General features: G+C 31.9%; 2 protein-coding genes and 1 long non-coding RNA gene across 4 annotated transcripts; 2 read left to right on the top strand and 1 right to left on the bottom strand.

The window, feature by feature from the left end:
• Positions 1-310: 310 nt before the first annotated feature.
• Positions 311-6,923, bottom strand: retm (real-time). 2 transcript variants are annotated; one of them, XM_011142058.3, is made up of 16 exons: positions 6,673-6,923; positions 6,133-6,282; positions 5,799-5,930; positions 5,529-5,657; positions 5,318-5,421; positions 4,958-5,037; positions 4,477-4,779; positions 4,240-4,328; positions 4,034-4,171; positions 3,758-3,878; positions 3,546-3,670; positions 3,091-3,162; positions 2,083-2,329; positions 1,840-1,955; positions 1,637-1,779; positions 311-1,488 (listed from the first exon to the last, which is right to left on the bottom strand). In XM_011142058.3, exons 1-16 carry the CDS (start codon positions 6,733-6,735, stop codon positions 1,419-1,421), a joined length of 2,082 nt encoding a protein of 693 aa, XP_011140360.1. In that variant the 5' UTR covers positions 6,736-6,923; the 3' UTR covers positions 311-1,418. The 2 variants fall into 2 exon arrangements, with proteins under 2 accessions (XP_011140360.1, XP_011140361.1); XM_011142059.3 differs by lacking the exon at positions 3,091-3,162.
• A 2,681-nt stretch (positions 6,924-9,604) lies between these two features.
• LOC105183738 (cytochrome P450 4C1) lies at positions 9,605-11,731 on the top strand. Its single transcript, XM_025305073.1, is given in 10 exon segments — positions 9,605-9,707; positions 9,930-10,015; positions 10,091-10,197; positions 10,442-10,510; positions 10,865-11,033; positions 11,150-11,161; positions 11,164-11,236; positions 11,238-11,326; positions 11,390-11,479; positions 11,649-11,731. Coding segments are annotated over 8 exon segments (609 nt in total). The 5' UTR covers positions 9,605-9,707; positions 9,930-10,014; the 3' UTR covers position 11,479; positions 11,649-11,731.
• A 391-nt stretch (positions 11,732-12,122) lies between these two features.
• On the top strand, positions 12,123-12,391 carry LOC112589953 (uncharacterized). Its single transcript, XR_003113885.1, has 2 exons — positions 12,123-12,224; positions 12,276-12,391. It is a non-coding gene; the product is annotated as an uncharacterized LOC112589953 (long non-coding RNA).
• The last annotated feature ends 4,238 nt before the right edge of the window (positions 12,392-16,629 follow it).

Raw genomic sequence — 16,629 nt, 5'->3', positions numbered from 1 at the left:
CAAGACCAAATTTGTTAAGAACACGCTGGAAGAATGTTTCTGTTCATCAATATAGCTGATTAATATGTAGAACACTTGATGATCTCACAAATTATATCTTGGCGATTATGGACAATTTTTTATATAAAAGCTTCCTTTTTGCTTATATTTCGATACAATATCATCGATATATGAGCACTTATAACATTGTTCTTACGTTATTCAGTGTAATTGACTATAGTTATTTACAATATTTATATATTATGAATATAATATCCTGCATTTTAGAATTAATCAATTTTTATAACCTTAATTACTTTAATATTCGTCGTTAAATAATTTATGTAAATATTATGCTTATTGATATAATCTTTTAAGCTACCTGAAAATTAACAATAACACATTGAAGTATTATTTTCTTGTCAAAACAGTCATTCATATTTAATGATCATAAATTGTATTCTGTAACAGTATATTGTTATCTCAAAATTAATTTTCTCTTATTTTCATTTATAATTCGTTTCTCCAGTTGTACTAAAAGTATTTTTCGTTAATTTAAACACTTTGGCACACAAATTTTTAAACATATTACATGTGTTTATTAATTTTTAGGCAGCTATTTTCCCTAAGCTTGAAAGCGTCATCACAACGTTTAAACTTAATCTATATATTTTAAGCTATTATTTGTTCTGAGATTCTAATGTAACTTGCTAATTCTTTTGCATGCTACATTAAAAGATTCGTGGAAGTATGCGAAAAATATTCTAAATGTGGCACAGTGTGTTCTATTGATCAATGATGGAATGGAATGTTTTGTTATAATTCTACAAAAATTCGTTTACACATATTCATCTTGTATCATAAGACAAGATACGAGTAAAATGTAATTTCACAAAGGAAGAACATTTTTTCGTTATTTGAATTTTTTTATATAAATATATATATATATGTATGTGTATATAAATTAATATACATTAACTGCAGTTGCATACTTTGCAGTACTATTCGCTTTAGAGCTGGAAATTACAACGTGCTCTTGTTGCAAGATATTCCTGTTTCTTATATTGCAATATAATTTATCAAATGTATAGGATTTCATTTTGAGATCTAGTTTATATATGAAAATAATGTTTAAACAGACAACATTATTATACACTGTATCATTGTTTAACAATTATATGATAACATTGGCTATGCAATTACTGAGGTGAGTATTTTAGGCTTGAGAATTGAATTCCTGCAGCAGTTTAGACTTGGTGATGTGTATGGAAGTTTCCATGTCAAAGAAAGATAAAATATCAAAATGATTAAAATTTGAATCGCACTTTAGTCGCTTTAAATATTATTATGAGATTTATGCTTTCATAGCATATATTTTTTTAAATGTTAATGAATCACACTCATGTTTCCTGCATTTCCACGTTCACATCCATCATTTTTCATCTGGATAAGGACGAACTAGCCTCTGATCGTCCGCTTATTGCAGATTGTAGGCTCATCATCGAACCCCTGAAAAAAAATATCTAGTAAAGATATAGGTACAGAATTACGCTATATGTAAACTTTCTGTAACTATAAATAATTATAACTATAAATAAATGTATTAAATGTAAAAATATATGCAAATTCTCATTCTATATGTGCATTGTGTAAATACCTATAATGCGCAGATGGCAATGTCTCGTAAAAATACATAAGTTGAGCCTTATGAGAACTAATAGAAGGAAGAAATTCAGTTTGGTCTTCTTGATTTTGCCATTGTAATACGTAGGTACCTGCATCTTGCATGATATGAGTTCCCTGTAATATCGAAATGATCATTAATTTCGTAGAGACAATATTCGACTGCAAAATACATACTTGAATACTCTCCCCATCGTGACAAACTACACTGGATTCAACTTTAACAAAATTATCTTTTAGCTCCTTTGCAATCACTATATCATGATCACCACCTACTGCAAGCTCTGAAACTTCTATTGAACAACCAATATTCATCAATATGATGTGTATATAATATATATTATATTGTCATTTTGAATTGTTCGCACATTTCATCAAAGTGCGTTTCATTTTAAAATTGCCTCTTGTGTATAAAGTTACCTGCTATTGCACCATTTCCACTATTTCTCGATTTGTGAAGCACCGTGAAGACAACATTATGACGCATCACGTCAAAGTCCCATGTCAATACTGCGCCTGGATCATCAGATTCAATGAACACGTGATGAGTTTGGCCACGGCTTAAGCTAATGGAATGATATAAACTGTGCTCGTGTTCACCAGTGGTACCCTCCAAGTCTAGTCTGTATAAATTCTTCGGCACTACTCCTCCATCCATTATGTATGTCTAATGTTTAGAAAAAAAAAGACAAAAGTTTTAATTTTATAAGCATACATTATACTTATTTAGTATATAACTACTAAATATTTAAACACATTTTATTGTATAGCAAATTAAATTTCAGATATCTGATATTTTTTATGAAATTTGTACAAAATCTAATTATATAATTTAACTATATATATATATTTGACAATATAATTTTAACCTCCGTTAAAATATTCTGATTAACCTGATTATTAGATATTCTGAAATTCCATTAGCTCTAGCACGCAAAATTACCTAATTTTTCATGTGCATAACGTTACTGTGTATTTTTCATTTAGTGCTTGAATATATATGCGTATGATATGATTGTAGAATCCAAATTGGTTAATAACTGTATCCAAATTTGATGGAATATATAAAATCCCTTCTTAACATCTTATTTTTCATATATATATATATATATATATATATATATAAATGAAAAATTATAATATTATAGATGACTTGCATAATCTGGTTTTGTGTCGAACTAATACGTGGATGATGTATGATAGAGATAAGGACATCACGACACAAATAATATCTACATATCTATCAATTGATGATGTTATGAATGACATAATTTGATAACCAATACTTCTTTGGTATTTCAAATATGATAATATACAATAATGTGCATTTTGAATAAGTATAAAAACGTCACATCGTCTGTGTTTCACTAAAGCCAGTTAGCTGCAGAAAGCAAGTTCTACAACACAAATTTCATATCATTTTCTTACGCTGTTCACGGTTGCGTCGAAAATGTAAAATCTTCGAGGTACCATACTATAGACTTCGCATATATTCATTTCCTAGTATTTAACATGCGATATGTTACTTCAGTATGTATATAAAGATTAAAAACAGCACTATTGTTTTTTCTCAGTATCAAAAGTTTGTGTAAAATGTCTACTTATTGTCAAATAATAATATATTAAGAAAATTTGTATGATTATTCTGACATTAATCACCATTACATGTGGTACATTATTTATTTTTTCGTAAGAAAGAACAATATAAATAAATTAAACTGTATATTAATAATATATAATAAATTTATATATAAGTTAAATGTCCTTTAATGTAAAAATGTCCATATTTTCAATCGCGTATATTAAATATTATATTATAATTATATAATATTATTATTTTTTATAAATATATATAATTATCACTAACTTTGTTTTAGTCTTACCTCTGAGGAACCACCGAGAAAATCAGGAACAAATTCTTGATTGATATATTCACTGAGACCTCCAGACCCCTGTTCTTGATAGTCTGTACCACAATAGAAAATGAACTTTTTCCTGGTGTTCTCGTCTAAAGTTATAATATATATGATTAATATAAGGAAATATTTAACAATTAATTATTATTTAGTTAAATTGGTGTAACTAAAATCCTTACTAATAAAAGTGCTGATAAGTGTCCACAAAATAGGAAAACACCTAGGCGCACGTATAATCAAAACCCTTCCCATTGTTTCTGGATAATTCGCTTCAACAATTTCGATTATTCTCAATAATGCCTAGAATAAATCAGATAAGTTTATATCGTTAGCCTCAATATTATAATTTCATTTATAATGTTATAGCTTTTATAATCTTATAGCTAATGTAAATTACATTTGGAAAATTAATTGTAATTAGATGCAAGCTACTTATTTCATTAAAACTCCCGTACTTTTATTCCGGGTCTCCATAAATGTCGCATATTTAAACCTTCCAAGTCTATTAACAGAGTCCATTGTGAAACTGGATGCCCCCAAACAGTAGTGGCTTCCTCCATCAAATGCAAACCTTCTTCACAGATATGTAGAGCCTGTAACAAGAACATTATTAAATAACTCTAGAATAGTTTTGGATTTTAAAACATTGAAATTGTCTTGCCAGTAATAATAATTCATCCTCCCCAATCGATTTGAGTAGACCTTTAACATCCATTTGACCGAGCCTTAAGATATATAAGGGTCGTCCATCTACATCAAAGGTATATATAAATAGAAGGTATTGTACTATGACGTACATTTTTTAACGTATCGACTTATTATTAATTTTTATAGCCTAGTCTACAGTCTAACATTTGACATTTTCGACAGTCTACTTTTTTTACTATTAAGTAACTACCTTTGTCAAAATGATGCCAGCCACCAGGAAAGTAGTCCTTAGTCACTTGTGGCATTTCATACTCATCCAGGAGTTTATCAATCTGATGCTTTTTCCTCCAATGTAAGGAATGTGTCAACATTTCTCTAGCTTTTTCGACTGAAAATTCTGCGGCACGCAGAAACCGTAGGAGAGTTGCATAACCTGGTACTGAACTTCCCCTTAACTCCTCTATGCTATGTCTGAGTTGGACTAGTTTGCTTTCCTGTAACATGTCTAGTTTACCTAGATATCTCTCTATGTAATCTGAAGACAGTTGCATCTCTGAAATGAAGAATGGAAAGATAAAATAAATTTCTTATTATACACAATCATTATCATACATACCATCATCATGTATATCATATATCACTTACTTCTTACACACATCAATCAATCATTTACTTATTATACATAGTGACTACACTTATGTATAGAATCATATATATGCCAAATGTCGTACCTCTATTGCTGGGCAGTTTACTGTCGACATTACATAATTCTTTGTCACTATATAATTCATTATTTTCATCCATATTTTTCCTATATAAAAAAAGTAACCATTGCAGACCCGAAAATAATTGCTCAATATAATTTGTTAGTATAAATTTAGGTAAAATGTGTTAAATGTTTACTGCTGGAAATTAAAATTATAAGATATTACATTTGCGAAAATTTTAAACATTATTTTACACAAATAACCACTTGTGCTTTTGATGTCTGAAGTGCTTGCGTCCATGATGTCCCTTTATAATTAATATTTCATGGGATTTGTGCAATCAAAATGCATTTAAGTTTTAATATGAAATATCTAAAGACTTACTTTTCTTCCTCAGGTGATTTCTCTTGTGAATCTTTCCATGGAGAGACATAAGTAATGCCTTCTTCCTTTAACTGATTTATGAAGAATTCAATAATTTCCTTACCCTTCAATTAAAACAAAAAGTAATACAAATTATGTTTAATAAAAACAGTTAATATATTATTATATTATCATGATTTTTATTTGCATGACACAAAATATAATATCTTACTTTAGCAATGTTTTGAGCATATTGCTTCATTGCCAATTTTTCCATTGAGTTTTCGAAACCAAAGAAATTTCTGATATCTAAACTTGCTGTTTGTTCAAAGCAAGTCCAGTCTGGATTTTCAGGATGAATCTTAATATGAAACATATTAATTTTATTAATTCTTATGTAACTTAAAGTATATAGAGAATATACAAATTAATATAAAGTTTATTTAATACAGAGAAAATAAAGATATTATAAAAAATCAATAGATCTATATATTATACTTACAAAATATCTACATTTCTCAATAACAGTGACTCTAGAGGAAAAGCTTTCATTGTATGCTTCTATTTCTAAAACATTATTGCGTCTATCTAAAATGTTTCTTTGAATAAAATATACAAAATCTACACCAATTATCTGAAATAAATAATATATTATAAACATGACAAATATTTTAATATATAATGTTATTAGTTATTAATATATAATATAATTGTTTTTATCAGTTTACAAATATATTTGATTTCACATGGAAAGAAAGGAAGATACTATACAATATTTTTTATAAAGTCAAATATGATAAGAAATATTACTCAATATATAGATCTTATAGACAAACCTTCTTTAAGATATAAGGTGCTTCGACATTTAATTTACACCGTCTTTCTGTAGTTCTAACTGCACCATCCTTACTCTCCTCATCTAACATAACTTCACATCCAATAAAAACTGGTATCTGTGGACATGTTGGAAATCTACGCTCATATGCCTAGAAAAAACAAGATTTTATATAATCTCCATTTGCATATGATACTTTGTACACGATACTATGATATGTCTATTATTTATTATTATGCAGTATTACTATATGCAGTAATTACTATAAGCAGTATCTCATGAATAAAAAATTGTTTAAAAATAATTAAATGATTTGCACATTACATGACTCAAAGACAAAGGTATGATATTTAAAAGAATGATGCTGCTTTTCTACTGTTCTACCGTTTTTCTGTATAGTTTAAAACGGGTATTTATGACAAGAATCGGTTATTGGATTAGATGGGATATAGCACGTGTACTGTGAAGGCCACAGGGGATGGAATGTAATGAATATTTTATAACTGCTAAGTTTGAAGGCTGAATAATATAACAAACAGACCATCATGACAAGAGCAAAAGGATGCTTATAAACTCGAACGGGCGATTGGTATTGTTGAACCATGTCTGTCGATCCTTTTTACACGATTTAGTATATTAGATACGCACTGATTACGCTTGTAGGCTATGGTAATTCGATCACGATATATACACTGCAAACATCACAACTAATCAATTGGCAGACGGAACTCGCGACTTTTCTTCAATTAAAGTATAGAAAGCACTGTCACTGTTCAGTGACGACTAGATAGAGCAGAAGTTTGAGGATGTAGTGCACTTTTTTACAGCATTCAGTGCCATCTCGTGAACGCGATGTTGCAACTGAATTACACGCGTTGTATAGAAGTTTGCTCTTTTCAGCTGAACATTTTGTATTATAAATGTACTGTTTACAGATTACATTAATATTTTCATAAATACGCCAACCAATCTGTATGCAATTAAATATAATAAAACTAAATTGAAAAGTATTTAATCTATATTCGAGTGTTTCATCAAATTCATTTTGATTTTTAAGATATTAATGATTAAAGTTGAACTTCGGAAATCGGAGCTCACCAAGAAAGTTTGAATTTTAACTAAAGCTTACGGTACACGGTGTTTGTTTCTGTGCTGAATTTGATAAAGTTTAGTTATACTAAATATGCTAAGTTTTAATTGGTACATTTCTAATGTTACCAAATCTTACTAAATCTAGTATAAAAACAAAACACCGCGTGTCGCTGGCTTAAATGGTTGATAATTGATAATGGTTCGTCGGTGACCATGTCTTCCAGTTTAAAAAGATCTTCGAAGAAGAACAGATTAGATTTCATTGTCATCAAGATGCACTTACCGATTATGCCATTATCGGCAACTACTGTATTTAGCTCAGAAATATAACGACTTGTCGTTGGCTGTTTTCATACGCGGTATAGTATGGTACGGTCGCGGACATAAAGGTTATCACTTTTTTTTTTAATGACTTTCGGGACGCATTCTGACTCGAGAAAGTGAGAGCTGCTGCTCCGCCTGCGGAGCACGCTTGCGCAGTAACTCACAACGAAAGGCAAGAAATGAAATATACGTGGTATGACATAAGTATGTCAACAATCATTGCGTTCAGCGGAGAAAACCGCTCAGTGAGCGATTAGTGACTATTGGTCCTTACTGTTAGATCCTTACATTCAGACCAATAACGTTGACGAATTATTCAACAGTTGCTCAACTGTTGAGTGTCGTGAACGCACCCAATTCTTACATTTTGAAAAATCAGTAGCGGAGGGATAGATACATAGCGCAAGTCACTCAAATGGGAATGCATCTTTTGCAAGGTATTGAACAGCTATGTATATTAAATTTTAAGTGAAATCGTATTTATTTAGTCACTAATCGCTCACTGAGCGGTTTTCTCCGCTGAACGCAATGATTGTTGACATACTTATGTCATACCACGTATATTTCATTTCTCGCCTTTCGTTGAGTTACTGCGCAGGCGTGCTCCGCAGGCGGAGCAGCAGCCCTCATCTCTTTCTCGAGTCGGGATGAGTCCCGAAAGTCATTAAAAAAAAAGTGACAATTTTTATGTCCGCGACCGTACATCTCATGCAGATGACAGTGCACGTTGCATTTTGGACTTATTTCTAGCCAATGCAATTAGAATAGATAAAAATATGAAACTAAAATATTGCTTTGAGAAATTGGTAATTATCCAGTTTAGGGGCTCCGCCTTAGAATTCGATAAAAACAGACTCAATCAATGCGTTTTTTAATAAGGAGCAACTTTTTCCTCTGCGAAAATTGTCGCTCTTCATTGCGAAACGAAATAAAAATAGTTAAAGTTGACTGGTATAATAGGTTAGGAAACCTGTCAAGATTCCGGATGGGTTCGCAACTTTCCACGCGCAACGAGGACGGGGTGGGTGCGGGAGGGAGGGGCCGAAGGCCCCCCTCGCGCCCCCCGTGTGTGTGTGTGTGTATATATGTTTGAGACATTTTTATTTATTAAACCAACGAATATTGTACACTCATTAATTTAGTAAAGCAGAAAATTTTAGTACAATTTTAATAAGGTAAATATCTTTCATTAAATGTCATTAACTTATCAGTTTCGTCATAAAAAAAGTTATTAACAATTAAAGATCGTAACTATCGATTCCATATTTATTTTTAATTTTTTAAATTTATCTTATTAAAATTGTACTAAAATTTTCTGCTTTACTAAATTAATGAGTGTACAATATTCGTTGGTTTAGTTGAGGGGGTCCTGGATCTTTGTGTCTTTGTTGGATCTTTTGGAATTTAGTAATAATAATAATAATAATAATAATAATAATAATAATAATAATAATCTTTTCTGTATTCATTAATTTTAGTATATTATAGACTCATCTATTTAGTAAGGTGAAGATTTAATAAATATATTAATTTATCGTTGAACTCTAAATGACACATAAGTACAGAGAGAAGTGTTGATTTTAAATTAGCGCACTTTTTACATGCGCACGCAACCACAGAGCATGCGCACGTAACCACAGAGTATACTCATGTCGCTACCTTTAGTCTGTATGACAGGTTTCCTAACCTATTATACCAGTCAACTTTAACTATTTTTATTTCGTTTCGCAGTAGAGAGCAACAATTTTCGCGGAGGAAAAAGTTGCTCCTTATTAAAAAACGCGTTGATTGAGTCTATTTTTATCGAATTCTAAGGCGGAACCCCTAAACTGGATAATTACCTAATTTTGGTAAGTATATTTCCAGAAACCTCCATGGGTATTTCTTTGAGCGACTTCGATCAGTTTCAACAATATCGGCAGACTATTCACCATATGGGTAAACTTGTATTCAATAAGTAATATATAAATGTCTAGTTAAAAGAAATCAATCTAAATTATTTAGAAGTGATACAGTTACTTTCTTAAACATATCTAATTTTATGCAATTACTCTTAGGTTTTTCAAACCATGGCTTTTCAATGATACGATATTTAACTTAACATCACTGAGTACTACACAATCAAAGTATTTGAATATCTTGCATTCATTTACTGAGAAAGTGAGTATGTTTATGTAGACGTTATTACATTATTTGGACATTTAAAAAAACATTCTTGCAAATATATAAATAAAAATTATCGATTTGTTAAAATATTAATTAAGAAATATTTTTAGAAGCGTTGAAATAAATAACATTGGAATTATATTTTTCTTTATCTTTGTAGATTTTTGTAGTTTGTTGTTCTTTGTTGTTGTTGACTTTGTAGATTATTGCAAATAGAAAACATTATCATGAAGAAACCGGAGGACGATATTTGAAGTACTTTGAAAATAACACAGAAACAGAAAATGAAGAAGTAATAGGGAGTATGTTTCCTATATAAAATAACTGTATGTCATGAAATTCATTTGCACAGATAACGTATTTTATGTTTATTTAAGTGAAAGAGAAACGAATGGCCATGTTGGACATTTTGCTAGCAGAATCTCTCAACGGTAATTTGACTGATTCAGATATCAGAGAAGAAATTGACACTTTCGTGTTGGAGGTAAACATTTTGTAAAATTGTTCAAGAATATAGCTGTATTTCTGTTTAATATATGTTGTAAGCTAATACTTTTAATAGTAATTATGATACAACGAGATGCATATTAAATGGCGATTATTGGAAACTATAAGTAAGAAGTATTTTTTCGGACTGTTCTTTATCTGCGTGCTTTCTGCAGCATATAATTATTATTATTCACGTATGCAATGATTAATTGTACGGAAAGAAATTCTTATCATTACAGGGTCATGACACTGTGGCGACAAGTTTATGTTTTAGTCTACTATTATTAGCTGAACATAAGGATATTCAGGTACTTTTCCCATCTTAAAATAATCTCGCAACAAACTTATTGCAATAACGTCAACCAATGATAAATTGCCAATATATATACGATTATTTAAACTTGTCTTATATATTAATTTTATATATTTTATAAATATTTATAAATCAGTTTTATCAAATAATTGAAGGGAATTTTAAGTTTGTTAAAGATCGTCTCGGTAAATTTCTTAGTATTTCTCTCTCTATGTTTCTTTCTCTCTCGATCTTTTTAATTATGAAGACTGTTTTAGAAATTATAAATATTCTGGAAACATATAAACAATTCCGATTTAACAATCAATATAGACGCAAAGATGTGTATTGTATAAACTTTTGTTTGCAGGATCGTGTAAGAGATGAAATTAATGAGGTGATGCAGGAAAATAATGGGAAGCTTACGATGAATGCGTTACAGAATCTACCATATTTGGAGAGATGCTTAAAAGAATCATTAAGATTATATCCCAGCGTTAATTTTATATCGCGCATTTGCATCACTGATTTAAAATTACGTGAGTAATTAATGGATCTATATGCCATAAAATTTATATACAGATATATTTGTGATTTAAATTTTTCCTCGCTGTTTGTAAAAAAAAGACTTTAGTATATTCACTGATATTTTCAGAATCATATATAATACAAAAGGTACAACGATGCATCTTTTTATCTATACCCTTCATCACAATCCTAACTTTTGGCTGAATCCAGAAGTCTGATCCAGACAGATTTTTACCAGAGAATATACAGAAACGTCATCCTTATTCCTATGTACCGTTCAGCGCAGGGTTACGAAATTGCATAGGTAATTCATAAGATACTATATTTCTACATCGCAAATAAATTCTAATGGTATTAAAATCTTTAGGTCAACGATTTGCCACGTTGGAGTTGAAGGCTATGATAGCTAGCCTGGTGTCAAGAGGCACACCATGCCTATTATACGAGTTGAAATGAGGTGAGATTTTCATATCTCAGCAATGGCCGAACCGATCGAGGTTTTTTTATACCCAATCGATTCGGCCTTCAAAAATAGGAAGAAAAGTGTTCTTGTGCTTTTTGTGTACATTGTATCTAAGTGGAGATATTTTAAGATAAATTCTGAATCACGGAAAATTTCGATTCAGTAAGAAACGTCAGACGCAAAGGAGTGGGGCAAAACGTGCACATTGCTTTCCCGACACCAGGGGCGCTACGAGAGCGCTGAAGAGCAGACAGCAGCGAATGCAAGCAAGCGAGCAAGCGAGGGAGAGTGAGAGAGAGGTGCTTTTTGATTGTCTAGAGAGATGGCTCTTCAATCTTTTTATAACGTAGTATACATACATTAACCTATTTCTTCCCAATGTTGCGTATACGCAACACGAAGTGTTTAATTAATTACTGACGTCAGTAATTATTTTTTTTCACGAAGTGTTACATTGTGATAATAAGTTCATTTTGACTGCATTTTGTGAAGTTAAACTTCGTGTTGCGTATACGCAACATTGGGAAGAAATAGTGGGTTAAGTACGCAACATCGGTACATCGTCATCAGTGGGATATGTATTATAGTGATTGATTAGGATTTTTTTGATTAAACATCAGTGATTAATTAAGAATATTATATTATATATATACATACATGAAGTGTCATCATCATCAGTGGGATATATTAGTGATTGATTAGGATATTTTCTGATTAAACATCAGTGATTGATTAAGAAGTAAATATGATGATTAACAAAAATGATTATTAACAAAAACATGCAAGAAAGTTTACGAATTTGCGCAGAAAGAAGCTTCGGACATTCCTGCTATAGAAAATCTCAAGGACTTCACACCGCCGCGAAAAAAGAAAAAAGCATCGGTTGTGGTCTATGCATTGCCGGAAGTTACAAGTTAAGAAGAACTCGGATATGTTAAATACTATCCCCTCATCTTGCCTCTAATTCGTACGTTTCATTTGAATGAATAGGTGCTAATCACGTGCACAATTTTGCACCTTGTAATCATTCCGGCTGTCAGTGTGATAATTCATGCCCATGTATACAAGCACAAATCTTCTGCGAGAAGTTTTATCAGTGCAGCAACGAATGCCAGAACAGATTTCCTGAGTGTAGGTGTAAGGCGCAATGCAATACAAAGCAGTGTCCTTGTTATCTGGCTGTCAGGGAATGTGATCTGGATCTTTGCCAAACATATGGTGCAGATCATTTCCAAATCAATTCTAAATCTTGAAAAAATGTCAGCGTGCAACATGGTCTTTATAATTTGAGATATACTTTATTACAATTTGCAAGATCAGCAGCAAAGAATGAATTCATCTCAGAATATTGTGGCGAAATTATCAGTCAAGACGAAGCTGACTGGAGGGGAAAAGTATATGATAAATATATGTGTAGTAATTTTAACAATGGTAAGTAGAGATAGATATAGTGGTTAATTAAATGTTGAAAAATAATAAAAATTAAAAGTTTTTGGTAGGTTTCAAATTTTGTTGTATATGTATATATATTATATGGATTTTTACACGTATAAATGGTGCATCAAGTGAATTCTTCAGAGGGCCGTACACAGATCGATCAAGCGGTTGGAGTCTATGAGAGCAGTGGGGAGGGAAAGATAGTAAGACAATGCCATTTTTCTTGCAAAAGTCCAGTGCGTTGATATGAATATGTGATGAGTGGTTATTGAGCACAAGTAACACTTTATGTGAAGGAGATACAATTGTATGTTTTTTGAAGTGTTCCAGGAAATGTATAAATGTTTTATCCTGCATCCAGCCAGAGGGGTTTACCGTTCCAGCAGATCCTACTGGTCCATCCCTGATAAAATGATCTTGGTAACGCACTCGCGGGAAGACGAAGAATGGAGGAATTACATTCCCAATGACATTAGCCGCAAAGGCTAATGTGACTAATGTACCCCTTTCTGCTGAAGTTACTGACCCTACTTGACGAGCACCACGTCTAGCTACCACTCTGTCTGGCTTTTGGACTGTCGTTATGCCTGTTTCATCAGTATTATATATATCTTGTGGCTCAAACTTATAACGGTCCATGACAATGGTCAAATTGTCGTAGAAAGCATCTACGTTGCTTTTGTTAAAGCTAGTAGCCCTTGAAAGGCTTGTAGCTTGCGCTGCACGTACAGACAGTTCATGGTTTCTTTTCATAAACATCTGAAACCATTCTTCACCAGCCATCTCGTTGTCATCCCAAGTTCGAGGTCGTGATAAGTTATACTTGATTGTTAGTTCGTATGCCAATTTTCTTACGTCCTTCTTAGATAGGCCGAAATATATATCTGCACATCGAATCAAATATTTAGAAAGCTCTCGCTCTTGCTCTTCATTAAAAACACGGTTGTGAGCTTTATATCCCATGTCTTGATTTTCTTCGTTGCCGGATGCATCTCGCTTTCGTATATATCTTAGAAGCGAACAGTGGTTCACTCCATGTTTCTCTGCCGCCTTTCGCAAAGAATCTCCTGCTTTTACCTCCTCATAGGCGTCTTTGTATCTCGATAAATCAACCTGCCCCCTCGAAGTCTTTCTTGCACGTACTCTCGGCATCTATAAAACTAGGAAATTAAATAAATATATTGTTTCAACCGTCCCCACAAAAAATGTTTCAACCGTCCCCATCCCCACCATTGAGTACAAAACAGTTCCTATGATCGGTGACAATAATTTCAAATTAAAACTAATCACGCTACCATATTCTACAAGCTTTGTTTCAAACAGAAAAAAATAATCAATACTCTTACTTTAATAAAAGCCATAATAATTACAAAAATCTTTGAACAAAAATACTTACTTTTGCTTATTAAAACACAATAGGGCCTCCTATAAACAACTGTTGCTCTCTGTGAGCGACGCAACACTGAACTTCGTGTTCGAACTTGCTGTCCGCTTCGTTCGCCCCTTGTACACCTCACTTTACCGCACACGGTTCGAAAGATATTAACTCTGTTTCAACCGTCCTTTGTTTCAACCGTACCCAGTCTACCCTAGTAATCGGACGGAGCCAAGTCTGGTGAGTAAGCCGCATGCGAAAGTATTGGGTGTGTGAATATGACTCCGCCCTTTTTTGTTAAAATAAAACACATTTGCTTGTTTAGAAAATTAAAGAAAAGTTTATTGAAAGTATGCTCCATCTGCAGCTACAACCTTCGCCCATTTTCCAGGCCCATCTTTTAATTTATGTATTCCTTGCCTGAAGAAGTCCTGGTCTTTTGAGCTGATCCAATTATCAAGCCAAATTTTGATACTTTCGTATGAAGTGAACTGTTCTCCCGTAAAATCTGACTGCATTGTCCGGAATAAGTAGTAATCTGAAGGAGCTATGTCTGGCGAATATGGCGGGTGGAGTAATACTTCCCAGTCCTGTCCATCTAAATATCTTTTGATTTTAAGTAGCAGTGAGAACAACTGATTTTAAGTAGCAGTGAAAACAATTGATTTTAAGTAGCCGGTTGATCCTGGATAACACCAAATGCATGAAATTTCGAAATTTGAACGGCCGCCATTTTTAATGGGGGTGGGAGTCGTAGCGACTTAAAATTTTAAAGGTGTGTTTGTTATGAAAAGACCTTTCAAATGAGCACCCATTCGACCCTTAGTCCAATTTAAAATTTTCAACCCCCTTTTACCCGCTCGTACCAGGGGGTGGGGAATGATCGGTATCTATGTCATAGGGTAGCTTTTTTGAAAAATCAAAATACGTGTTTTTTGGTATTTTCATTTTTTCAAAAATTATTTAAGGGAATTTTGCTTATATATATATATATATCTATATGTATATACTTAGGATACATTCAGATTATTCGTGATCATATTTGCGGGAAAATTGCAGCGCTGGCTATGAGAACAGTCGTAAATTATTTTTCTGTTCTGCATTATTATATTTATCGGAAGACCTAACCGCATATATTAAAAATTTTTCTGCAAAGTTTTCGTATTGTTTCAGGTTTCCTACCTGAATTTTGAGTTATTAGAAATGATTTGTAAATTTTTCCTCATTGGAGCATCCAGAGTTTCAGTGCATACAAGCTGCAAAACTTTTGTATTAGATAAATATTACGCTAACCGTCAATTCGAAATTTTAATTGAAAAATTTTTTATCGCTTTCGTCATATATTGTGTGATGCTCCAATTAATTTTTGTACGTACTTTCATCGTGTAAAAGCATATTTAATTCTGAAGCATTTAAGACGACGTAAACTTTGCAGAAAAAATATCAAATTTTGACATTTCGCTGATAAAGTTTTCGCGTTCAGCATCCCCTTAAAAAGATTAATAACACGGAATAATAACACATTTTTAAATATCTTTCTTCTCTTGACTTTCTTCCCTACATGTGTTGGAAGGAAAACATTCCATGATGAACTCACAGCTGTTATGCTAGGCCTCTGGCAGGTTATATTTCTTGATAAATAGTGCAGACAAAGCGTCTTGCAACATGTGTTGTGTATCTGAGACACATAATTTCCAACTATAAGATAAAAAGGAATATACTTGAATGTATATCTAGGAACTAAAAATCGTTTTATTATGTATTGAAGAGTTACCATGCTTGTCGCTTGTCCACATTATATTTTATTTGAAATGAGTCATACCAAATTTCTCTCATTTCCTTATTCAAGTACAGCAACAATTGTCTTATTATATTCCATTGAACATAATTGACTGGAAATTAATTAAACATAGAGTTTTATATTAATGTTTTGCTTTTCTTATATACCGGATGTATCGGACCATGCGTCCATCTTGATATTCTTGTAAATACGACATTTTAGAAAAAATATTTCAGAGAAAAGTAGTTTGGTTTCAAGAGAAGCATAACATAACTATACCAGTTTGTTAACTGATGGCGCCACTTTCTAGATATTCACTGATCATTACTTTTCTTAAATGGAAATCCCAACTTTTTATTATATCTTTTCTTATCAATTAATTTAAACAATTTTTGTCTGAAACTTTTTTTTATTTGCCTAATATTTTTTGAGATACTTAAATGAAATTTAGTAACTTTTTCGACATTTAACTTACGATATCTTGTTAACTGTTTATTGAAAGAAAAAACGGTATTAGACTTTTATACTCTATTTGGTCTCAAGAATGTATTG

Source organism: Harpegnathos saltator, unplaced genomic scaffold (genome assembly GCF_003227715.2).
Source record: "Harpegnathos saltator strain DR-91 unplaced genomic scaffold, Hsal_v8.6 scaffold672, whole genome shotgun sequence".
Classification (NCBI taxonomy): domain Eukaryota; kingdom Metazoa; phylum Arthropoda; class Insecta; order Hymenoptera; family Formicidae; genus Harpegnathos; species Harpegnathos saltator.
The sequence above is the reverse complement of the archived record's forward strand: the minus strand, read 5'-3'. Positions and strand labels throughout refer to the sequence as shown.

Excerpts from the sequence above, each read along its gene's own strand:
- retm (XM_011142058.3), bottom strand. The coding sequence starts at position 6,735 with ATGGTTCAACAATACCAATCGCCCGTTCGAGTTTATAAGCATCCTTTT. Across the intron at positions 4,172-4,239 it reads AGGATGAATTATTATTACTG|GCTCTACATATCTGTGAAGA; the intron begins GCAAGACAATTT and ends TTCTTGTTACAG. Across the intron at positions 3,163-3,545 it reads TTCTCGGTGGTTCCTCAGAG|GAAATGAATATATGCGAAGT; the intron begins GTAAGACTAAAA and ends GTTAAATACTAG.